Below are 26,006 nucleotides of genomic sequence, written 5' to 3' on the forward strand. Positions count from 1 at the left end.
AGATTATTAACGGTATATGAACCGGCAGTTATGAACATTTTAACCGGAAACTATATTCATTAACCTGTCTTTAAATTTTGCTTCCAAAAGCATATCGTACAGCTAAAACCAGCTAGTCGATGATGTCCTCCTAAATGATTTGAGACAACAGTGGCCATTATCAAGGGTGACTAGCCTGCGCAAAATATATTATAGTGCATGGGTGTGTGCGCAAAGACAAAACCAATGGGACGGGAAATGCGGCATGACCAGAAAGAGTTCAGGCGAATTACCAGACTCAGGGTTTGATCTTAGAACTTCGGGGTCTGTGATCTTATAAGCTAAAAAAAAAAATCAAGGCTTAAAAATGAAATGTATGTAGCAACTGTTCTAAATAACTCGTCTGGAAACTACTAGATATCCTATACCGACTTTCAACGGGTTTTCCATCGCTAAGCATTAATAATTTGTAATGCTGTGATCCGGTTTGATGGGCCTGTGTAATATCAGGCACAATAACATATAACATCTTAGTTCCTATGGTTTAAAACGCATTGATGTACTGAGTCGTTAAAATAATTTCTTACAGTAAATATAATAAATACTAATTAATAATAATTATATTAAATACTAGTTTTCGCCAGCGGTGTCACCCGTGTGTTAAAGGAGAGGGGTAAGTGTTAGGTATAAAAAATATGCCTATGTCTTTCATTGTGGATCAAGCATGCTTCATATCAAATTTCATCAAAATCGGTTCAGTGGTTTAGCCGTGATAGCGTTACAGACATACAGACAGACATAATTATTATAGTATACATTTAATAATATCTGTATTTGTTATGCATTGAATTAAAAATCTCGTTTTAGTGTAGAATATTCTCGATATCCCGTGTCGTCTTATAACTAGCTCTGTCCTTTCGAGACCGAACACTGACATTAATATTATAAAAAAAATAAACATGACGGCGATACGTGTTTAACAGCGTACATTTTTCTTATTTAAGATAATTGTTATATTTTGTTTACATATAAGAAAACTCCAAGTTACTTTATTTTCAACATTCGAACTAGTTTATTCATCATTCATTCACAATAAATTAAGTAACTTTTGCAAATTATAAACTGTTCCTCATCATTATAATTCAGCAACTGGCAGTATATTGCTGGATTTACAAAATAGAAAAAAAAAACAATTAAATTTAATAATTTGTGAATGTCTAGTTATTATCTAAATTGTGTATTCGCAGCTGGTACGTTTATCTCAAATCGATTACTTAATACGCTAAACACAATCGAAACCTAAAAACAATAACAATATAAAGCGACGAACAAATATTAAATAATTAATTATGTATACAGATTAAATATTAATTTCCATTAACAAATGCGCTCGGCGGAGACGTCCCTTAAACGTTTATCAGTGGCTCAGTCGGTAAAAGTTCCAACAACAGTGCGTTATAAAACAGACTGTGAGAACGAAAAGCGGCTTCAGTGCGCCCGAGAGCAGCGCAAGGTCAAGAACATACAACCTCTTTCGGAAACAGTCGATCGCCTGGCTTTAACTGTGATGTGACTGTCACAGAAAAAAATAAATAAAAATAAATTTACACTAGAATATAATAATATAAATATAATCTGTGGCGAATTTAAGAGCAAAACACCAGTGGGATCGCACGTGCGTTCCAAATTTAAACGCTGTGCACGTCGAGAGTTTTCCCGCGTAAACATTGTGTTCGTAAAAGTGAGAAGACAATTTTCATGAAAAATATTTGTTTTGTACAAAGATTTTGCAATTTGTCAAGTTGGGGACAATTACAGGAAATCGTTCAGAGTAAGTTGATACAAATATTACAATCTATAATAGTATTTTTGTTGGCGCGTTAGTAGTAAAAATCACATCAATATTAAATATATATATATACATATAATATAGGTATTTTGTATAAACATTTTAACAATAGATTTGTTTTCAAATAGAGATAATATGACCTTTGAAATCTTGAACAAAACGATTCTCAACTATTAATAACTTCAAAAACAAAGTCATGGATTCGGAAAAGTGGAGCAATTCGCTCTTGTTGTTAACAATTCATTACTTATTAATCTTTTATTAAGTAGTAATAGCTATGTTGCGTAAATTATTTAATTATACTTTGTTAATATATGGTTATTTTTATGTATATAATAAATCAATAATATAATATTTTATTATATACGTTAAATATATTTTTTTAATTTTTTTAGATAAAAAATATATATATATACAATAGTGTTTTATATTTAAAAAAAAGTGAAAATTTTCGATTAATCAGTTAATGTTCGGCGCTAATAATTGATTTTAATAAAGGCATTTGTTTTGCTATGATATGAATGGAAATGAATATATTTTTTTTATTATAGTTGACTGCTATGATTTTGTACAATTATCAAAATTATATTCGATATTATTTTTAATATAATTTTTTTTTACACAGTATATCATATCCACAAATTTGGAGTAGTTGTTCTATCGCCTCTTGTGGTCTCCTCGTTGAAGGAATGTACGATGGTTTTTAGGTTTTTCAGCATCTACAAGATTATTTGATAGGATGAACCAACATCATCTCATAGAATATATGTTACATATAAACGTTGTAAATTAAAGTTCCGAAGTAAATTTGCAATCATACATATAGTAAACTATTTGTTTTAGAAATGTTTTAAAGGCATTAATTATAAATAAAAACGTTTAGTTCATTCAAGGATAAAAAATAATCAACGTATCGACGATGTAAATATACTATAAAATATATGAATAAATTTGTATTTAAAATGAATTAGATCAAATACACGTATTGTAACAATTTATTTGCGTTATGTTAAGTTAATCTCTGATGCTCTTATTCTAGTCGTTCTTTGACAACTTTGTATGTCACAAAATGTCTCGTTGTTTTTGGTAGCTAGTTGATTTACGTAAATACCGAGGTTCCTTGATAGAACGCCAGGTCAGGTCAATTAAGACATCTAATTCGAGGTAGCATAGCAGATCCCGTAGTACTTTTTATGTGAGCTCAGTTGGCTAGTTTCGTTGAGAATGACTTCTGTTCCCGAAATTTAATCAGGACAGACATTTTGGGTACGTTTGCTTCGCTTGATAGCGCTCGTGCGATAGAAACTTAAAATGCATATGCATTATATAAATAAATATGTGTATATTTAATATATAATAAACGAGTCTGGTAATACGATCAGTTTCCATATCAACTGAGCCTTGAACTTGGAAACATGTTTATTACTTTACATAGCGTGCACATTGATATAAATCAAATTATTGCTACAAGCATCAAGTATATATTTGATACGATATTTACAACCGACACGTGAAGATTAACTTGATGCATTTTTATATCAGAATAAATAGAGTGTTAGTTACCAAGTACTCCTTGAAAAATTATTTCATATTCTCCTGACCGATTTCCACCATAGCGGCAAATGTCAATAGAGATTAGCCAACTGCGCAGAACATATTATATTGCACAAGTGTGTGCGCGAACTCAGATGTACTCTCTATTTCCTCACTCTCGTAATCTGATGGGAAGGCAATCCGACATGACTGGAGAAAGGTCAGGCGCAGGACCAACGGCTTTACCTGCTTTCCGAGAACGGGAGTTTTAGCACTACCAACTTCAGAATTCGGGTTGCTACTGAGAATCTTCGACTAAAAAACCCAATTTTTTTTTATTTAAACCTTTTTTGTATTTTGGGATCTGCGAACTTATATCCTAATCTAAAACTAGGTAATCTATAAAGTTATACGTAAAAATAGCAAGCCAGGTTATGTCAAAGACGTGAATTATATATAATTAGAATAAATTACATTTATAACATAGACATAAGTACTGCAATTTTAATAACAATATATTTATTTTAATTTATATTACTTATGTTTATTAGAAATAAATTATATGTTGTCCTCGTGGAGAAATCTGCTATTCATTAAAACTAAACAGGGCAAGTCTGTTAATTGCTCATCTAATAATTTCACAAAGATTAATTTTAAAATAACCTTTATTGACTCAATGTTTTGGACATAGAAAAAAATTCCTATATGATATGTGTATTACATATCAGATACGAATTTTATAGAATATGTAATAATTACATTTATATTACATATTCATGACATATGTTTTTTCAATGAGCGTAAGATGACATACTTACATCTAAATCAGCTAAAAATTTGCATATATAGAGTTAGATGACAGATATATAAAACGATATTTTTTTTTTTTTATAGAATAGGAAGGTGGACGAGCATATGGGCAACCTGATGGTAAGTGGTCACCAAACGCCCTTAGACATTGGCATTCTAAGAAATGTCAACCATCGCTTATAGCCAATGCGCCACCAACCTTGGGAACTAAGATTTTATGTCCCTTGTGCCTGTAATTACACTGGCTGACTCACCCTTCAAACCGGAACACAACAATATCAAGTATTGCTGTTTTGCGGTAGAATATCTGATGAGTGGGTGGTACCTACCCAGACGAGCTTGCACAAAGCCCTACACAAGTAAAAAAACTTAATTCAATTGATTTTTATAATAATTACATAAATAGAATAACTCGTTTTTTATCATCAAAGGTAAACTATATATGTATGTATATATACAATGTCCTGTCTGACTAATTATTTACAAACAGCTTAAAAAAATATAATACATAGAGATTTTAAATTAAATTGAGAATTTTGTTTCGTAATGTTGAGACGTACTTGGATTTTTTTTTTTTACTTTTTTATTTTAAAGAGTGCGCTACTTTCGTTTAGTAACAACGATATACAATCGAACCAAATAATCATTATTTTAGCGTACACGGCAAATAAATATAGATTTCTTAGGATCAAACAAAGGCGTGGAACGCGCGTTGAAGACGTAATAATATATATTGTTTACAACCTACGGGCGAAGTTCTGCCAAAAATAATTCGAGCGATTAACATTCAGTATTCTTCTATTCGACAAATATTAAATTATACTAAGATTTATCATTGGCATGCAGATGCACAATTATATTACAATAAAACCTCTTTGATTGATATAATAAGAGTTTAGACATGATTGGTTTTACAAGAGATTATATTTTTTGTTTTAGGTAGCTTGTTTATAAACATAAAAACGACTGCATTATTTTTAAGTTTTTTTTTTATTATTAATATTGAAACAACATAATAATTCGAGTATATTTTATCGTTAGTATTAATCTTAAATTTTTTATATTATTTTATATGTATTTATTTCTACCAAAATGTATGAGATAAACCATAACTGTGGTACTCCGCTGGTGATACAAAGCAAAATCGCCATGCTGGGGATTGACGTTCGCTGCGACCTTAGTCCAAGGGATTACATCGAGGCTGTTATAAAAACAGCTTTACGGAAACTCGGAGTTCTGAACAAGGTGCGGCGTTTTTTCACGCCACTACAACTGTGCCTGCTGTACAAAACACAGGTACGGTCTTGCGTGGAATATTGCTCGCACCTTTGGGATGGCTCCGCTAAGTACCTACTGGAGGCTTTGAACCGGTTGCAGCGACGTGCAGTGCGTATTATTGGCGACGTAAAGGTGACAAACACCCTTGAACCTTTACAATTGCGTCGTCAGATAGCAGCACTGAGCGCTTTCTATCGACTGTATCACGGCGAGTGCTCTGAGGAATTATTCTCTCTAATTCCTGCTTCCCCTTCCTTCTTAAGTCCACGCGAGCTGGTTCTCGATGTCACCGCCTAACTGTGACATCAATTCCATCGCGAACAAAGAAATTTGGCAACTCCTTTCTTTGTCGCACTCCAAAAAAAATGGAATTCCTTACCAGCTCACGTGTTCCCCTCCTCTTACAACCCGGGTTCCTTCGAACGAGGCGTGAAGAGGCATCTTGCGGGCCGGCAAGGCGAAGGCGGCTAGTGCAGAACGTTTTTCCCGTCTGTACTGGCCGTCGTCGCGTTTGGTTAGTTAGGTTAGGTTAGTAGAGTTACTACCACTTACCATCAGGTGGAGTAGAGTCATTTGCCCTCCCGGCGAATATAAAAAAAAAAACTCTAATTGTTACATACGAAAACCGATTAATATATAACAAACTCGTAGTCGCAAAGGCAACTAATATAGAATAATATATAATTAATAATTATCTCAGTAACTATCAACGTATTCATCTAGTCGACAAATTAGAACGCGATCGATCGTACCTCGTAATTTTCCTTATGATGTATTTGTGCTAAGGCCCTGAGCAATACCGAATGGGTGGGTTACAGCATGATAATCTACCGCCAGGCGACGACAACTTGTCTGTCGTACTGTACTGTTGTGTTCCGGTGTGAAAAATGAGTCAGTGTGTGATTAAATTAGATACATACCATCAACAGTATCAAGGTTGCCAGTTTATTGTAGAATAGAATAGAACGAATGAGCGGTCCCGTCTCGAGACGTGGGTGAGCGTGATTTCGTTGTGCGTATCTATTAATACCTATTGCTGTTAGCGCTTTAATAACGGGATGCCTGTCTGATTCTAAAAAATCAAAAAAATACAAATCACCGAGTCAAAGTAAATGGGACAAGGATAAAGCAAGCGAATCACGTAGTTAGTATAGTATTTAAATTAGAAAATTTACATGTGTTTGACTAACAACTGTCTGAATTCGACGAAATCGAATTATCCATTTTTGTATTACAAAAAGTTTTATATAAAATAAAATTGTTAATGAACATACAGTATGAATAATAAAATATAGGTCAAACATAATAAAACGGGTAAAATACATTCGCAAAGAGTACATAAGAAGATGCGTTGTTGCGAAGGTCTTGGCAATGTAAGCGTAAACATTTCTATTTATTATGACCTCAGACCGGGGCTGCGATAACCGCTATCGACTCACACGATCGATTATTATTTACAATTGTATATCGATTATTGAATCGTTATATTTATATATACATACATTATATGAGGAGAAGGTCCAAATCTTCCTATTCATCAAACCTCGGAATAAGCTCCAAACCTTCTCTTCAAAAAAGGTGAGGAGGCTTTAGCCCAGCAGTGGGACATTCACTGGCTGTTACTACTACGACATTATATGAATTTTTTAATTAGCACACTTGTTTTTCTGGAATTTATATCAATCTAGATTAAATATATGAAAATAAATTGTCAATGGTGCTGATAATAAAAAGGTTATTAACCTTGAAATCGTAAATATGAATTCATTTAAATGTATGAGAGGGTGTTAACACACACTCTCTTTTAATTTAGAACAATTTAGTTATTAAGCATTCGGATTAGACTTTCAATAAAAAACAATCAAATAAAATATTAAAATTATTGGCAATTGTAAGTTAAGTACAACTTAATATTAGATCACGCACCATTCGTAGCTATATCATAACCGATAAAAAAAATAACAAACCGAAATTGACCGGTTACAATGTTTAAGAAACGATTAATTTCGCTTACGGATGGTAGAATGGACTAGGGAGTCATAAGCTAAAAGCGTTCCTATAAAAAAAGAGTTGAAATTTTCTGCATATGACGTAAAAATATGTAGGAACGACTTTAACGGCTCGCTACTAGCCTGATATTGATCTGTGAGTATAAACAAGTGGATAGACTTAGCCTATCTGAAACTGTATCATGTGACAACATAACTTGACACGAACGCTAAGTACGAATTTCCTCTTTGCAACTCGGAAGCGAGCACTTGAGATCATTTGTCGAGGAAGTGAATGTAACAAATGTGCTATACTTGTTTATTTGATATTAAATATGATTAATATTTAATATGGTAATAAATTTCATATCATTTACATAGGAAATTACATAGTCTTTATGTATTAGATACCAGTTGCTACACTAATGTTTTATAACTATAAAATTGGATTTCATTTCCTTAGACGACACAAATATCATACTAATATTATAAACGCGAAGTGAGTATAAATGTTGAAGTATGAACCTCCTACCTTATTATACAATTTAAACAACTTTCGAAAAAAATACTTTGTAATAATTTAAATATAAATATATATTAATTGGTAACAAACAGTCTTATACAAAACTATTGTTTAGATTCAATTATAGGGACCTTATATAATCGCTTTTTAAAACCATTTCAGTTCTAATCTAATATCAAAACAAGACTAAAAAAACGCGTTTGTTTAATCGGTACGTAAATAGCGGTCAATTCATATGTATCTACGCACGTTGAAGTTATTTATATTCGCGTATCTTTTGAATTAGACGAGAGCGGATGGACGTAAAATACATTGAACATAATTCAAAGAACTGATTACTTTTAATGTATATTTTTATTTAGCATAAATTACAATGTTGAATCGATTTCGTTGGTTTTGACGTTAGATATAAAAAAAGCTTCCTTTCACAGTTTTTAAGGTAAAATAATAACTTAGCGTACCTACACACCGCTTTACCTTTAAAATTTTGAAACCTTAAATCGACTTGTGGATAGAGAAAAAAAATACGCCGTTATTGTAAATTGTTTTCAAATTTAAGGCAATCATCATTCGCTTAAATTTGAACGCACTTATATCGCTAAAGTAACCTATTATTCAGTTTCATCATAATATATATAAAAAAAAAGTTTCTGCCCATATTCCGTTCGGTCAATGTTTATCCGATAGAGTACAATTAATTGCCAATAAATATGTACGAGACGGTACAATTGTTATTGGCACTTGGTATGAACATTTCTGACATAGTATGATAACATTCAATACGATACAGGTGGCGCGCGCGGTGCGAGTCGTACGTACGATTCGTGAATTGTTTATAAAAAAAATACCCTTCTGTTTGGCTTACCCGTCGTCGGGTAAGTATACTTAAAAATATCACCGGTTCAGTAACATGACCTGAGACGAATCAGCAGATTTTTCATCATACATCACGACGCGTGCTGTGCCTTTGTTATTTATTGAATAAAATAGTCATAATTCTTTCAAACAACATCTCAACAGCATTGTACGCAATTTGATGACCTACGTTGAGATAAGTTTTAACCGATAACGTTCGAGTGATAACAAGATATTATGCAATTTGGGTAAACAAAACATTGATGATTATGATATTCAAAACATACTAATTCAAGTTTTTATCTAAATATTAATTATGAAGTTTAGATTGGTCTGTAAAGTTAGGGACTTATTTATTTATTATAATTTAATTTATATTTGATTGATTCTCAAAAACATGGTGTACGAATAGTATTTCTTAGTAGTAGGGGTTTGTGCAAACCCGTCTGTGTAGTTTGCTAGCTCATTATTTATACTACCGCCCAATAGCAATGTTTTGTTTAGCTATGTTCCGGTTTGAAGAGTGGGCCAGCGTAATTGCAGACACGAGGCATAATTATAAAATAATCTTTCCATGACGCCCCATTGTTCATCAAAGGAATTATTCACATTTTTTATAGTGGATAATGGTGAACGCTTATAGCGTCCACCATTTTTTCGTTAGGTGGCCTAAAATAGCCTGAACTCTTTTGAAAATAAGTTATACAAAATGCATGAAAAATAATTATCTGATATTATATAATTTATTGACTGTTACATGAGGATAAAAGTGAGACTATTTCTAGTTTATAGACACGTGATTGCTATCTATCGCGATTATTAAGCTAACTGCTAATACTTTGGATTAATATTGACTAGAGATAATCATTTATATCTTTGTAACAATCACCACGGCTTAGTGCAAAAGGCTTAATGTGCTAAGTACTTGATAGCCTCAATAAACTAAGTCTGCAAACACTACCTGTACATCCTAGTTAAGTAATTAAAAACAAATATATAAAACTTAGATTAGATATTAGGATAAATAATGTTATAAGCTATTAACCAAGCAATGTTCGGTTCCGCAGGAGGGTTGTAGCGGCGCGCTACGGGGAGCGACGCGCGCGCACCATGCTCGCGAGCATCAAGGGCTTTTGGAAAGTGTGCCGCTATGGAGATCTTTACATGGTAAACTATTTCATTATACACAATCTAAATAAAACCAATTGATTATTATCGTATATCGTATTAACTTTAAGATTTTAATTAATAACAAAATTATACTCGCAATTTTGATTAAGACGAATTGATTCGTGTGATTGCCACAAATTAATTGTTTTATAAGTATACGATGAAATATAAATTTATTAATATAGTTGATATATCAGTAGGCATATTTCGCTTCAAGAGAAAACTGGAGATAACCTAATAATGCATTGTTTTATAGGAAAAATACTTATCACTGAATGTAAAATCACATATTAGCACGTACATGCGTCAAATGTTTATTTTGTAATTAATGTTGTGTAATGCGTGCATAAATATACACATATAAATGTTAATAATTCATTAAGGGATTTTATATATCTAGCGTTCAATCCTTTCATTGTATCTTCGACTGTTCCGACGTTCAGACTACGCCGTTATTTTATTTGAGTATTCTTTACGCATTTGGTATTTTTTGCCGTTCACCATTGTATTGCCTGCATTGCGTAGATGTAGACAATTCTCAGCTGTCAACTGCATAAAAAAATCAGAAGCAGCAACGACCAGCTAATTGTTCTTTGGGCTCTTCTGGCTGGTGAATTGATTCAAAATCACCGTAGGTGTGTGGTTGAGCGGTTTACATATTTGTTTAAGGATGCGCTTAACGAAGTATCCCTTTGTCGGCTATACCGATGCTCTGCAAGAACCACACGGACCAAAAAATCGATTCAATTTTTTATATAATAATGTTAAATATGTATTATTAAAAAAAATTGGTCGTAAACAGGACTTAATTAATAATATTAATGTATTGTTAAACGGTTCGTGTATAAGGCATTGTGTTAATGTATGATCGAAATGATAGCTCTTGTATAATCGTTAGTATATAAGGATAATTGGACCTATCACGATTGGACATTAGATTCTCTGATATGATTTGATTGTAGCACCATTATATAACATTTTCAATGTTATAATCTTATTATTTAATATTAAATTATACGTTGATTGTCTCGATGGCGCAGTTAGCAGTGACCCTGCCTTCCGATCCGGGGTTGAAGGTTCGATTCCCGCCCCGAGTCTGGGTCTATTATGTATTTATACATTTGTTTAAAATTGTACATGTCAATTTGCATATCAGTCGACTGTTTCCTATAACATCGGCATTAAGTTCTTAACTGAATTATGGTCCTAAATGTCCAGTTTCAATGATAAGCCATATGAGTAGAAAATAGTGCAATATCACAACCCGACACGACCAGAAAGGGATAGCGAGAGGTTATTTTGCTTTCCGGATTCACGCAGAAACTACTAATCCGATTGATATGGAACTTCTCGTTAGACAATACGATAAATGTAGTAGTGTTTATATTTTGTATATTTTTTAGTTACATCTTTCTAAAATAAAGAATCAACTATGAAACTATGGCAGCTAGTATTAAATAAACGACGTTTTGTTGAACGAAATTAAAATAAGTAGAAAAACAAATACTTTAGATATTAAAACGATCAGCCGTCCGTGATGCGATGCGTTATTGAACTTGAACCGTAGACTGACCGAGTCTTTACCGACAAACACGGAGCGCGTATTTTAACTACAAATGTAATATGATCAACAAGATATAATATAAGCTACATATTATAAAACAGAAGTATAGGTTTGCTAAATTTAAATATTGTAATTATTTTGTCTGAAATCAAAAGAATTAATTCATATACAAAAGAAAATCGACTATAATTGAGTGTTGTTTATTTGGTTTTAAATAAAATTTACCTCACGACGTATAAATAACTTCGTACGTAAATAAAATAAATAAGCATATTATTTTAAAATCTCGAAAATTTTCGACTCGGGCAAATAATTCTGTAAATATATTTTAAGAATATACTTTTACGTAATTCTTTTATATATCGAGTACAAGAAATGATTTTAAAACGCATATAAGAAACAAAATATTTTTAAATCAATGTAGAACCATTTTATTTTTGACACAATTTTTTATATTCTTGTTTCGATTGAATACAACCATTATAATGTTTATATATGTGTATATATATTATTACAAAATGCCAATTAAAACGAGTAATGTCGGGTGCCATCGTTAGTGACAACGTGCGAAGGTTGTATTAGAGACACTGTAGTGGACACGAGCGAGTCGCGTTATTGAACTTGAACTGTCGTCGGATGAGCTCGATCAATGCCGCCGCCTTGTCAAGTTGTAACCATTTTTTTTGTCATAACGAGACTTGTATTAAATAGATTTATCTAAAATAAAATTTGATTTCGATTGAATAACATAATACGATTAATACTAATATAACATAAAAAAAAAAAAAATTTAATATCCATTGTGAAATAAATTTCCATTACTTATTTATTATTTGTAGAAATAAATTGGCTGGTGTTGCAATACGTAAGATTTTTATAACAGGATTCCAGAAAACGTTTTAATTGTCTCTGTCATTACATTAAAAAATTGTAAAGACCCGTTTGTATGCAAAGGGACGTTTAAAGATGATGAGCCTAGCCTAGTCTAGCCTATTTCTCATTTTATAAAACAATATGAAATTTACCAACAAAAAAAATCTTATCGAACTTCTTCCACTGGTACTGCTCGGTAATAGTTTCACTTTGAAGATCAAAAGGTAAGTGTAACGCTTCAATATTGAATACTGAAATTTAAATTTGCTATTCTGTTCAAAAAAGTAATTCATTCCACGTAAACGAGACGGCAAATACAATGCCGATTGATTTTCTCGTAACGTTTTGTTTAAACAATAACAAAACTGTGTTAAGTTACAAAACTAGAAATTAGATTGAATACAAAACAATAACAATTAACACGCTGTACGATGTGATTTTACACTGTCGCGTAATTACAGCCTCTTGTATTATGTAATACTTAATAACTTCTTTATATCAACTATTATATTAATTGGTGTAAATTCGTAGATATTTTTTTTAACGGTTTTATTATTAGAGCCTTTTTGCATTGTTTTGAGAACATTAACATTAATCGTTTATTATTTATTTTTTGTCTACAATTAAGTAAAAAGCGTAAATCTTAACATAACCGAAACATTCGAAATGGAATCTCGAACCTTTGTTTCCTTTTCTAGTAAGGGATGCCATTTGCTATCGCGTCAGATAGTTTTATTTACAACGGCAACGTTGATTGCATAACTATTGCAACAAATTGTTTGCAAACGAGATAGTTATTAAATATTGTAAATTATAATCTTTATGTCACAAGTACGATTTAACAAGATTACAGGACTGATTGAGTATTTAAAAAAAAAACAGAATATACCAGACGTAATAAGTAAGGTATATTATTATTATTATATTTAATTAGCTTTGATTTTATTCGTTAAAAAAAATAACATGATCCATTTTATTTAGCGTCATTTATTGACGAAACGGAAATACCGTATAGAGTTAATTGCAGATATTGTGCACGTGTTTATTTTTCAATTACGACGCGCTTTTTTTAAATTTGAAATATATTTTAAATAAAAAATGGTCATGGTACCGCAGTATTGTAAAATATGGGTTTATCTATCATATTTTTGCTGTCTGTATGTAAAAAAATCATCTTTTTTTTGTAACTTATTATCGTCCAACTTGTCAGCTTACAGTGGCATAATACTCGTAATTTGACCGCAGATTAATCGACCAACTATCGTCACTTCTATTATATATTATTATGACAGAATGAAATACATCAAATTTAATTTATATCGAATTACATGAAAATAAAATGTGAACAAGTGTAATAATAATGAAATGATAAGAAATATCACACTTGATTCACACTTAACTAAAGGTTTGAATTAGACCAAGTTCCACTGACTTTACAAATGCTTAATTTTTTTTATTTTATAGTTAGGCGGACGGGCAAATAGGCCACTTGATGTTAAGCGGTCACCACCGCTTGCACCGATGCAAGAAATACTAACCATTCGTTAGATCGCCAATGCACCACCTACCTTGGGAACGAAGATGTCATGTCCCTTGTGCCTGTAGTTACGCTGGCTCACTGAGCGTTCAAACCGGAACGCAACAAACAATAGTAAGTATTGTTGTTTCGAGGTAGAATATCTGATGAGTGGGTGGTACCTACCCAGACGAGCTTGCACAAAGCTCTACCACCAGTAAAGACTCTAGAAAGAATCTCCAAAACCCCTCTAGCGGCATAGGGAAAACACTTCGCCAAGCATTGGGATATTTATGGGCTGTTACTTTTAGAATAAAAAGAACCAGAATAATAATAATAATAAATAATTTAGTTTAGTAATAATAGTTTTTGTTAAATATAGAGTTATAGTTCCTTTAATTAATTTTCTTTTCAATGTGTGTTCTCCTACTGCCAGAGACATAAAAGTTATCGATTATTTTTATCTATTATTAGTTTATTTATTATTTAATAATAAATAGTGTCTAGATATATCAATGACGTATGTTCTATAAATTAATGATGATGAGGGCTCTGCTATCTGACTCCGTCCTGACCTTTCAATATTATGATTTTGCCCCTAACAGCGTTGTAAATAAACAATCATTATTCATGTAAAGGTAAAAATATTTTGAATTAAAAAAAATAATATTGAATATATTTTTAAACATCTATCGAATGTCATACGTATAGATCTCGAAATGTCACTTGACGATTAAAAAACACACACGGCCTTACGTTCACTTGCCATTGTAGTGTAAAATTAAAAAATCTAGAAGTGAAATTGGTTACGAAAACTTAAGTTTAAACAATATCATATAGGTATTATGTCCTGCACGGATAAGTTTTCTTACTTGACCTTATCTTTATGCCTATTTTTAAGCATTATCTTTTACGAATACAAATGCATCCACTATGTGGTAGGGTTTTGTGCAAGACAGTCTAGGTAGGTACTACCCACCATATATCCACCCATTAGATATTCTAAAAAAAAAAAAAGCCGAGATGGCCTAGTGGTTAGAACGCGTGAATCTTAACCGATGATCGTGGGTTCAAACCCGGGTAAGCACCAATGAATTTTCATGTGCTTAATTTGTGATTAAAATTCATCTCGTGCTTGACGGTGAAGGAAAACATCGTGAGGAAACCTGCATGTGTCTAATTTCATTGAAATTATGTCACATGTGTATTCTACCAACCCGCATTGGAGCAGCGTGGTGGAATAAGCTCTAAAACCTTCTCCTCGAAAAGGGAGAGGAGGCCTTAGCCCAGCAGTGGGACATTAACAGGCTGTTACTGTAGATATTCTAGCTCAAAATAACAATACTTAATATTGTTGAGTTTCGATTTTAAGGGTGCGTGAGCCAGTGTAACTACAGGCACAAGACACATAATATTTTAGTTTCCAAAGTTGGTGGCGCATTGGCGATGATAGGAATGCTTAAGACTTTTTACACCGCCAATATCTACGGGCGGTGGTGACCACTTAACATCAAGTGCCATTTATCTGTCCGCCTAACTATAACATATAAAAAAAAAACTATTTTATATAATTTATTTACACGAATAAGTATATTCAAAGTGATATTTATTATATACGTCCGACTCATTCAGTGGTTTTATCTTCGTGACCGAACCCATAACCTTAACTACATTCGCGGTCGTCCTACCTCAATACCACAGCACCACGCAGTCTCCAAGTAAACGCATTGGGATGCATGCGTCGAGAGTAGTAGAGGTTTATTTCGAATCGATCGGAGTTAATCTCACTGTAAGTATTGTATTACATGGACCACCTCATCGAGTTCATGATAATTAAGATATTTTTTGTGATATATGATTAAGATATTCAAGTAGTAGCTTTTTTATTTAATTCATTTTATTAAAACGGGTGAGGGCAAGAAGCGCGCCAGTATATAAATCAATTAGGTACAACGGGATTGGCGTTCGATTCTATATATGTATATGTACATATTTATGTACGTGCATATGGTTTTGTGCAGATCAGTCTGTTCTCTGATTATATTGATTGGGTTACTGTGTTCCGGTTTTCGAAGTGAGCCAGTATAATTACAAACACAATAGATTTAGCATTTTAGTTCTAATTGTTGATGGCGTATTAACAATGTAAGGAATGTTTAATATATCTAAAACATCCAACTTATTATCAGGTGTTTGCCTTATTTAGTAGCGATTCGTTCAATTATGATTTGCTCCAATGTACCTGATACGCGATTGGTCCAATTCGCGCCCAAGAGCCATTCGAGAGAGACCATGTGTGAATTGGACGTGATTTGGACCAATTGGACAAAATGAGACTGCCTAATCACGTCTAAGCCTTTCGCGTAAATAAATATAACACATAGTTATGAATAATTTTAAACCAGTGACAAAAAAAGTTAAACAAACGTGGTAATTTATGTACGTTTAAAATAAACAGTCATTATTCTTTAAAAGTTCGGTTCAAATAAAAGTAAATGGCGTGCACGGGACATTTTCCTCGTCATCTCGAATAATCGCTGTTTAACAACAAAACAATCACACACTGGATTGTATTCCGTTCCGGTGGTTAGATACGATTATTACACATAAATGACCACTCGACGATTTTGCACGACTGTCCGCCTATACATTTCACATCGTGTGGAAAATTTTCTCATTATCTTATAAATAAATAAACTCACTTACTAGTTTATTACTAGAAATATTAATCTAAAAAAAATATTTAAAACGAATCTGAAATATTAATTATAATGCATTAATATGCATAAATCTGAACGTGCGTTGGTCTGTATCTATTAAAGTGAGCAGTCATATCAATTATATTGTATAGCTTAATAGAGTTTAGGTGTAAATGCATATTTTAAATATGCAATAAAATGGCATATAAAATGTGTATAAATTAATAAATACTTCCGCAACTTTAATTTAAATTGTACATTGCGTTTAAAATAAATCAGATTAATACTTCGAAAGAGAGATAAGTCACTGCCTGGTGTGCCTGGTATCAAAATACAGCGATTTAAAACATTTGATAGAATAAATAAATTCGAATATATGTCTAAATTGTTTTTATGCTGTTACTTGGTCTTGAACTAAAGTAACTTTTAAGACTATCCGTGCAAGATGATACAGACTCAGGTCACTATGTATGTTATCAATCTTTAATTCCATGCTGCTACTTAGAAGTCCCTACAGAAAAATCCAGAAAATTTTTACTATCCCGAGATTGAATCCGGAGATCTAGTCTTACAAATTAACTCCTAGTTCAAATCTTAAATGAAGTTAATAATTATGTATGTATTGTCCATAACCTACACTAGAGCAGCGTGATGGAAGAACATCCAAAAACCTTCTTCTTAGGAGAAGAAGAGCATGATACCCTGAATTTTTATTTTATATGAATAACCTATTATTTTTATTTATAAATATATTTTGATGGGATGGGATGACAATCTTCAGTTACGAGTACACTCATGCGTCCCTAATACCATACCATTAACCAACTCGTCTCAGCCACGTGTATGAAATCGTGTTAGGTCACGTTTCGTTAGAAATATATTTCAAATTATAAGTTTATTTATAAGAATAAAAGTGGATAACGTAATTTGGCAACAACCCGATATTTATAAATACTTTTGTGTCGACGATCTGTTTAAACACATTTATTTTTATTATTTCATAAATATTTGTAATATACGGATATACTAATTATAATGTCTATTGTTTTAATATTAATGAATAAATTAAAACTACTCATCTTATACTCGTTAATAATTTTAGAGTTATGAAATAAATAAATCGGGATTGGCGATAAACAGCGTTATTTTTTTATATTTTAAGTTATTTTTTATGTTTTCAATCGATGTTACAGCTCATTCACCAAATTTATGATTTAAATGCATTTAAAATTGAAAAGAGGGCTGAAGCTGAAAAATTAATTACATAAAGGTTTTCGTTATTTTTTATATTATGATAAGTCGTAAAGTAGCTATTTCTTACTTCCGTGTTTTTATAAAAATATATATATTTTTATAAAAATTAACATTATCGTATTTATATAAATACGACAATCACAATACAAAAAAATATACAAAATCATTTTTATACAAGTTTTTGCCAATTCCATAACGAAATAATCGGCTTTAAAAAAATCCTACGAACATAATAAAAAATACAATTATTGTTATTTAAATATACATAATAATCTTTTAGACATGACGAAATTCAGAGTACATTTGGACAGTAGCTTGGGGTTACAACGTATGTTATGACTATGATTGTATGTAATTGTTTAAGTTTATTGTTTTTATGTATCCCATCTATATAGAACTATCTTTCAGAGTACAAAAACATTATTATTAGTAAGAAAAGCTCTCCACAATTACCAACAGTATTTTTTCGTGGCTTGACTGACTCCTTGGGAAGTTGTTGATGTCCTTGGGAATTATATAATTATTAATTACTATATAAATTACACAGTTAATTTTTTATAAATGCCACGAACAGTTTAAATACCAGGCTATCATAATTTTACAGGTGCTCGCAGCTCTCGCAGCGCAGTCTATCAATATATCGGTTGGCTTCTGCCAGGGCTTCTCCGCTGTTCTGCTACCCCAGTACACGCACGAATATCCTTCAATCTCTTATGACGAGAGCTCATGGATTGGTAAGTTGTCATTACGTATCTTAAAAATGTTGGTAAAAAAACATAAAAAATATGTTCTTTATCAAATTACATGTCATTCAGACGCCTTTTGCGTTGAGACAAAAACAAACATTCACATCATTGTCGGAAATGTTTTTATTTCACAATAATATTTAGGTTATTTAGTAATGTTAAAGTTCTAGTTCAGGTTCAATCGATCCGTTGAACTTAAATCGATTGGAATATTTCGGCTCATTACAGAGATATCCATAGCCTATACCAATCGATTCATCGATTCAATTCTACTTCCAAGTTCCGATTGCAACTACGGTGCAATCAAAACGAATTTTTTTCACGACTCTAAAGTGAATAATTTTAATATTATTCAAGATGTGGACCAATTCAGTGCATAACGTTAATTCAATGTCAAAGATGTTTATTTGTTTTCACTCCTCTTTAATTATAATGGTCTATTGTTAATGGATTATCCATTAATGTGACAATTAAAAGTCATAATCTAAATTGATAAACAAAATGAGGCCCAAGTCACATTAGTTGTCTCATTTTTATCAAACAGATCAATATTTGAATATAAGCAATGTTTGAATGTCAATATTTAGAGGCGGGTGTGCAAACATTTGATAAGAGAGTTTGCTTTGTATCAAACAGCGCTTTTGTTGCTGATAATGTGCCGGTCCTAAGCGGCTACATTTATTTGTAAGCACGTTCCAGTTAACTGAGGGGGAATATTTGGTTTGGTATTTATGGGGTATTCGAAAATGGAAATGTTTGATGCAGCTTTACTAACTATTTTGATTAGCACAATTATTATTGTAATTAAGAAAACATCACCTAATTAGTTGATAGATAATAACTTATGGCAATCACATTTATGAAACCTAAAATGAAGTGTTTGTATTTTTTATTTATGATACAAAAGTTAAAAGTTCGTAAACGATTGTTAACAGCCAGTTTGGGTGTGATATCGAACCCCATCGGCGCCTTACTGGGCGGGATGATGGTGGACGCGGTGGGCCGTCGGATGCTCCTGCAGTCCATCGTGATACCGAACCTGATAGGATGGCTGGTCATCGCCTTCTCGGAGACATACGTCTTTTTATGCGTCGGGCGATTTATAACAGGTTTCACTATCGGTAAGAAATTTAATCTATTGATCAATAAAAAAAAATACAAAAATGAACGTAGAATAAACTCATATCCTGTGTTACAGGTATGTCAACCGCCTCGTACATATACGTAGCGGAAATCACAACCCCGGAAAAGAGGGGGGTTCTGAGCGCCGTGGGCCCCGGGCTGGTGTCGACGGGGATATTCGTGGTGTACTCGCTGGGCGCCTTCGTGCACTGGCGGCGCGTGGCGGCCGTCTGCGCCGCCGTGTCGCTGCTGACGCCGTCCCTCATGTACTTCGTGCCCGAGTCGCCGCTGTGGCTCGCCTCCAAGGGGCGGATGAAGGAGGCGTACAGCGCCATGTTCTGGCTGCGGCAGAACAACAGCACGGCGCAGCAGGAGCTCATGGAGTTCACGAAGGATCGCAAGTCGGCCGAGTCGATGACGTTCCGCCAGAAGCTCGGCCTGTTCAGGCGCCGCAGCGTGCTCAAGCCGTTCTGCCTGCTGATCGTGTTCTTCGCGTTCCAAGAGATGTCCGGTATCTACGTGATCCTGTACTACGCGGTGGACTTCTTCAAGTCGGTGGGCACGAGCGTCAACGAGTTCACGGCGTCCATCATCGTGGGCGGCGTGCGCGTGGTGATGGGCGCGGTGGGCGCGGCTCTCATCAGCAGCTTCCGGCGCAAGACGCTGGGCTGGGCGTCGGGGCTGCTGCTGGGCGCCGCCATGCTGGGCGCCGCCGTGTGCGACTCGCTGGACGGGCCGCCGCTCGTCAAGCTGGCCTGCGTGCTGCTGCACGTCTGCTTCAGTATGGTGGGCTTTCTGCAGCTGCCGTGGATCATGTCCGGCGAGCTGTACCCGCAGGACATCCGCGGCGTCATGTCCGGCGCCACGTCCTGCTGCGCCTACGTGCTGATCTTCTTCAACATCAAGACCTACCCGCAGCTGGAGAAACTGCTGACGAGCAACGGCACGCTGTACCTGTTCGCGATCTGCGCGCTGCTGGGGGCGGCGTACTGCTACCTATTCCTCCCGGAGACCAAGGGGAAGACGCTCGCGGAGATCATGAGGCAGTTCGACGAGGAGAAGAAGGAGGTCGACCCCGAGATCGGTTACTGCAAGCGAGCAGACGAGCTTCCGCAGAGGAGACATAGCGCCGGAGCGGCCGTCTCGCTGGAGAAGGGAAGGGAGGCGCGCAAGGGGGAGACCGGCGACCGGAAGTAGGGTTAGAGATCTGAGTTGGGTCTGAGCGTCTGGTTCGTCAGCACTCGTGTCCGCAATGCGGCCACTGCGAGTGGGAGGATAGCTCGAATGTATTCGAGTGAATGATATCGTCCTGTCGTGATTGTTCTAATTCAAAAGGGTAGTTTTTGCTATCTTAAGCGAGATAATATATAAATTATTTATATTTCGTGTGATCAGTATTATAAGCGTTGACTATTTATTAGTAATAAATAAGTGATACATTCCATTGTGATAGATTTAGCTCGTATACATGGTGATGTTTCTAAACTTAAGTATTAAAATATGATTTACCTTTCTTTACAAGATACCATTGAATGTGCTTCGCAGTTTTGCAGTTATTTATATTTAATAATATTTATTTACTCGATAAATATGTCCATTTCACAATAATTATTTGAAAATTATATTTTTAAGGTTTTGTTATATTTGTTACTTTAGTAGGTATATTGAAATGCATTTTGTGTAATATACTAAAATATGGCTCACATTTAGATAATTATATATAATTAAATACTTTTTATACAAGAAGTATGACCTCAGTACCTACACGTTCATATATACAATATACAATCTACAATAATAGAAATATTTATCTTATAGTTGTCTTCGAATTCTGTGATGTAGTACAAATATGACTGTTTTGTGTGAGAAATAAAGCGTTGTTTTTACAAGAGTTTTTTTTAACAAAATTTTAATAACAACAGACTTTCTATTATATATAGATATTTCCTATACATATAAATTAATTTATTTAAATATATCCTGGTATATGTATGTTCATATTATAAATCTAGAGAGTTTATTTGCGTTCATCCCAGGAACTATCAGTCCGATTTGAAAAATTCTCTTTGCGATACATCGAGTAAGTTTTTATAAAGTAAATAATATCAGATTGTACGTTATCCCACTGCTGGGAAAATGCAGCTTTTCCTCTTGAGTTTGGCTCTTAATTTATCACGCTCGTACAATGTGGGTTGGTGGATACAATTTTATTATTATTATTGTTATTTATGTAGCTATAATCCGACACACGCAGGTCGCTTCACGGTGTTCTACATCACCGCCGAGCAAGAAACGAATTAAGACCACAAAGCACGTGAACATCCTTTATGATTTAGTTAAAAATATTTTTTTACTATTTACTACTACAACTAGTATACAACATAAAATATGGTGCGAATTTAAATAAAAAATAAAGATTTAATGATACTGTCGCGATTAAATAACGTATTTTAACTGAGTATATTACTTGAAATGGGTTTAGATATCATTAATTTTAAACAAAAAATGTAATTAAAAATATTAGTATTTCCACGATACAGACAGAATCCCAAGAAAGGTTCAAAAATCTATACTTGCGAAAATTAAATATAAAAAGAAACGCTTGTATGCGAAATGACTACCGACGTGTGATGTGTTCGACCTTCTGGGGATAAATGTTTACTCAGGTCTGTATTTCTGAACCGGTAGTAGATATTGAGAATCAATGAGCATATGCTTCTATATTATATAAATAAAAAATAAAAAAATATATATCGTATAAAGTACCTATATGAATTGAATTAAATTGAGATAAAAATTTTAGAGCTTTAAGCTCGTAGTACAATAGCTAGATCTGTGTGCTCAAAGTTTTTATCTACCTCAACGTACTGAGCTTAGCTTAAAAATATAATAGCATTGTATTTTGTCAACAAAACTTTTATATATTTTATTAACAATATTTTTCATCCCATCCCATAATTTATTTTGGTGGTAATACCATCTGTGGATAACTATGAGAACCTTAACGGATCGATAACACTAACCGTAAACGTAAGAGAGTTCGCCTTGAAGCCTTCTACTACAAACCGTCATTCATAGATGGCGACACATGTATTTTATTTACATTCAAATATTAAGAATTTGCCTTTTTGATTATTGCCACCGGATGCTGCGGTAAGAACCTCAAGGTGTATTTAATGTCCACTCGTTTTTATTGAAGTTTAACTTAACTACGTGTCGAGGAGTGCATACGATTCTCTCCGATATAGCGCTTTCCTATTGAAATTTGCATATCATTGCTATTCTTTTGTATATCAATGATATGCTCTCTCTTGGGAACATACATTGCTCTGCATAGCAATGATATGAAGAGTGCACAGGCACAGTGCTCACGGCGATTGCTCTGTGGAATTATTCTCTCTAATTCCTGCTTCCTCCTTCCTTCCCCTTACTGGCCGTCGTCGCGTTTGGACTCTACTACCACTTACCATCAGATGGAGTAGAGTCATTTGCCCTCCCGGCGAATATAAAAAAAAAAATTTGGCAATTTCTGTGTTTTAATTTTTGCAATTATTGCAGAGTAACGGATAATCACAGTATTATTTAAGTTCTTGATATCATTACCATTAAACTGCATTTGACAACAACGCGCGTTGGCAACACTAAGGTTTCCAATTTTCTTTTGATAGACACGTGGCTTTATAATTGTGTTTTCTTTTTTTGTTAAGTTTTAGGAACTATCGACATTTCTTGTAACGTTATTTTAATTCTCATCACGCTATTTATCATCATCATATGTCATTATTTTACGCCAAAAACAATTTGTAAAAATAGATCCGTGTTAAAATTACTTTAGATGTCTATATGAATCAATTTACCTAGTGTGAAAAATTATATGGAACAGTTTCACTGACCTGGTCTGCGGGATCCCGTACTTGATGCCGACTCCGACCCTCGGTAGCGCTTTTATGACCTTCTTCACCGTAGCCTGGTCGGGGAACGCAAAGAATATTGACGCTGGAAAAATAATTATTTCATGATTTATTTTTCATTCTTTATACATATATTAATGAACTTTTAGCAGTTGTTCTTGTAATCTCAACAATAAACAAATAAATGTTTTAAAATATACTAGCTCATACTATAAAAGTGTAATAATTTTATTTTGCTGATTGCAATAATACATATTCTGTACATAATAACTCTGTAGTGCTTGCACAGACTAAACCCGCGTTCTTCTTTAAGATCCAAATATTCTACCTACTGGTCCATACCGCCTCTGATTTAGATTTAGTGGTTTAAATCTTTGATAACGAAAAAAGTAATAATTACAAGACTTACTCCTGCTTGCAAGGAACATCTCGATGGCGATGCTCTGCAAAAGATAACGACGCGAGAAGATCGCCCGGATTTCGCTGAAGTACCATTTTCCATGCAGATGTTCGCAGTACTTCAACACCTGGAATTAAAATATTATCTTCATTAGGTACTTTTACTCCTATAACAAACTTAACAAAAAATATTACAAAAATATTTTTGTTGTATTTGCCTAATAAACTTAGAAATTCTTTTCTTTATTTGGATATTTTGAAATTTATTAAACTTATATTTCAAAACAAAAACATTAAATTCAAGCTTGACACGTCAATAGTATAACTTTAAAGCGGGTGAAACTCTGAAGCGGTTTAGTAGTGTTTTCATTTCCGAATTACAAAAAAAACGCCTCCTCAATAATTAGTATAAAACATTGATTGTAAAATTATTCTCAAATCTAACAATTAGAAACATTATCCCTTAAATAATAATGCTGCCTTAGTGTGCAATAAATTGTATTATTTTTATTGTTATTACTACAGTAATTATACTATAATAATTATACTTTATTGTAATTACCCACAATAATAATTATAGTGTTTTATTTAAATCAATATTGAGAAAAAACAAACTATTTGATACTATTTCCATTAGTCTAACTATATAAATGACAGTGTGAATTGATAGTATTACACATTAATGTATTTTTATAAATTAAAAAAAAAACGTAAAAGTTATAAATATTTCTCGTCTTCATTAAAAAATATCATGAAATTAACGACTATTTAAGATATCTCGAATTCATATAATATGAAGTGCAGTAAAGATGAGTCGTATCTTTGAGTTAAATTAGTTTAGGAAGCGTCTCTAAAAGCCGATATGATACTTCTAAATTTTAGTACATTTAAGGTTAATTACGAAAATAATATATTCATAATACGTATATTAATAGACTCGTTTCGATAAACTTATTATATACGATAGCTTCCCTTTCACCATCTCATTACAATTCTAGTTGAGAGCAAAGAAAGACATAGAAAAGCTATATCCATACGAGATGTGATGCTATAAATGTTGTATCAAATAAATTCAAAAATAACATCAGATCTCGCGTCGTAAACACGAGGACGTCGTAAAATGTTCGTTAGCTCTTTATTTCGTTATATATGGAGGTTATTAGGTAGTCCTTTGGGATGATCTAATTGGAATAGGTAACGATTTTGGTTTTAGTGTCTTAATAAAAAATACTTTTATGTATAGATTTCAAAAGATATCATTTATCAGCAACGGTATTATTTGCTCGGTTTAGTTAAAGATAACTAAAAATAAATTTGAAAGGTGTGAGTAACTACTTACTCCCGTATAAGATATTCTACCGCCAAATATTGAATATTTTGTATTGCTGTATTCTAGTATGAAGGATATAGTCTATGGGCGATGTTGACCACTTATCGTCAGATCGTCTATTGGAACCCGAAAAAACTGAACACGAGATCGATTTCTTTTTGTCAGCCCTTTGCTATACAGTCCAATTGACTTTACATTTATTTAATCCTAAAACATGACAATTCACAAGTGATTATTTGAATCAAGAATATTTAGTTTTTTATTATAATTTGGTTAAATGAAATAAAAAAGCCGAGATGGCCCTGTGGTAAGAACGCGTGAATCTTAAGCGATGATCGTGAGTTCAAACCCGGGCAAGCACCATTGAATTTTCATGTGCTTAATTTGTGATTATAATTCATCTCGTGCTTTACGGTGAAGGAAAACATCGTGAGGAAACCTGCATGTGTCTAATTTCACTGAAGTTCTGCCACATGTGAATTCTACCAACCCGCATTGGAGCAGCGTGGTGGAATAAGCTCCAAACCTTCTCCTCAAAAAGAGGAGAGGAGGCCTTTAGCCCAGCAGTGGGACATTCACAGGCTGTTACGGTTAAATGGAATGGAAA

At 33.4% G+C, this 26,006-nt stretch overlaps 3 protein-coding genes across 4 annotated transcripts in view; 2 read left to right on the top strand and 1 right to left on the bottom strand.

Annotated features, from left to right (window-relative positions):
* LOC126776882 (Krueppel homolog 2) overlaps nt 1-26,006 on the top strand; it is a 92,861-nt gene that overhangs the window by 63,767 nt on the left and 3,088 nt on the right. The window lies entirely within an intron of this gene.
* Nucleotides 1-26,006, bottom strand: part of LOC126776724 (neurobeachin) — a 474,955-nt gene that overhangs the window by 37,987 nt on the left and 410,962 nt on the right. Inside the window, exons 38-39 of one of the 2 annotated variants that reach the window (XM_050499418.1) lie at nt 24,071-24,197; nt 23,653-23,755 (exon numbers count right to left, since the gene is read on the bottom strand). In XM_050499418.1, coding sequence (XP_050355375.1) covers nt 23,653-23,755; nt 24,071-24,197 — 230 coding nt within the window. The remainder of the gene's footprint in view (nt 1-23,652; nt 23,756-24,070; nt 24,198-26,006) is intronic. The other variant, XM_050499416.1, reaches the window with a different exon arrangement.
* Nucleotides 1,442-21,650, top strand: LOC126776818 (facilitated trehalose transporter Tret1-2 homolog). Its single transcript, XM_050499624.1, has 5 exons — nt 1,442-1,810; nt 9,883-9,982; nt 18,496-18,625; nt 19,573-19,758; nt 19,836-21,650. Exons 2-5 carry the CDS (start codon nt 9,926-9,928, stop codon nt 20,954-20,956), a joined length of 1,494 nt encoding a protein of 497 aa, XP_050355581.1. The 5' UTR covers nt 1,442-1,810; nt 9,883-9,925; the 3' UTR covers nt 20,957-21,650.

The sequence above is a fragment of the Nymphalis io genome, chromosome 21, assembly GCF_905147045.1.
Source record: "Nymphalis io chromosome 21, ilAglIoxx1.1, whole genome shotgun sequence".
Taxonomy (NCBI): domain Eukaryota; kingdom Metazoa; phylum Arthropoda; class Insecta; order Lepidoptera; family Nymphalidae; genus Nymphalis; species Nymphalis io.

What these genes read in the sequence shown, in the direction of transcription:
- LOC126776818 (XM_050499624.1), top strand. Translation starts at nt 9,926, where the DNA reads ATGCTCGCGAGCATCAAGGGCTTTTGGAAAGTGTGCCGCTATGGAGAT. An exon ending in TGACGAGAGCTCATGGATTG is followed by an intron (nt 18,626 to 19,572) that starts GTAAGTTGTCAT and finishes GATTGTTAACAG; the next exon opens with CCAGTTTGGGTGTGATATCG. An exon ending in TATAACAGGTTTCACTATCG is followed by an intron (nt 19,759 to 19,835) that starts GTAAGAAATTTA and finishes CCTGTGTTACAG; the next exon opens with GTATGTCAACCGCCTCGTAC.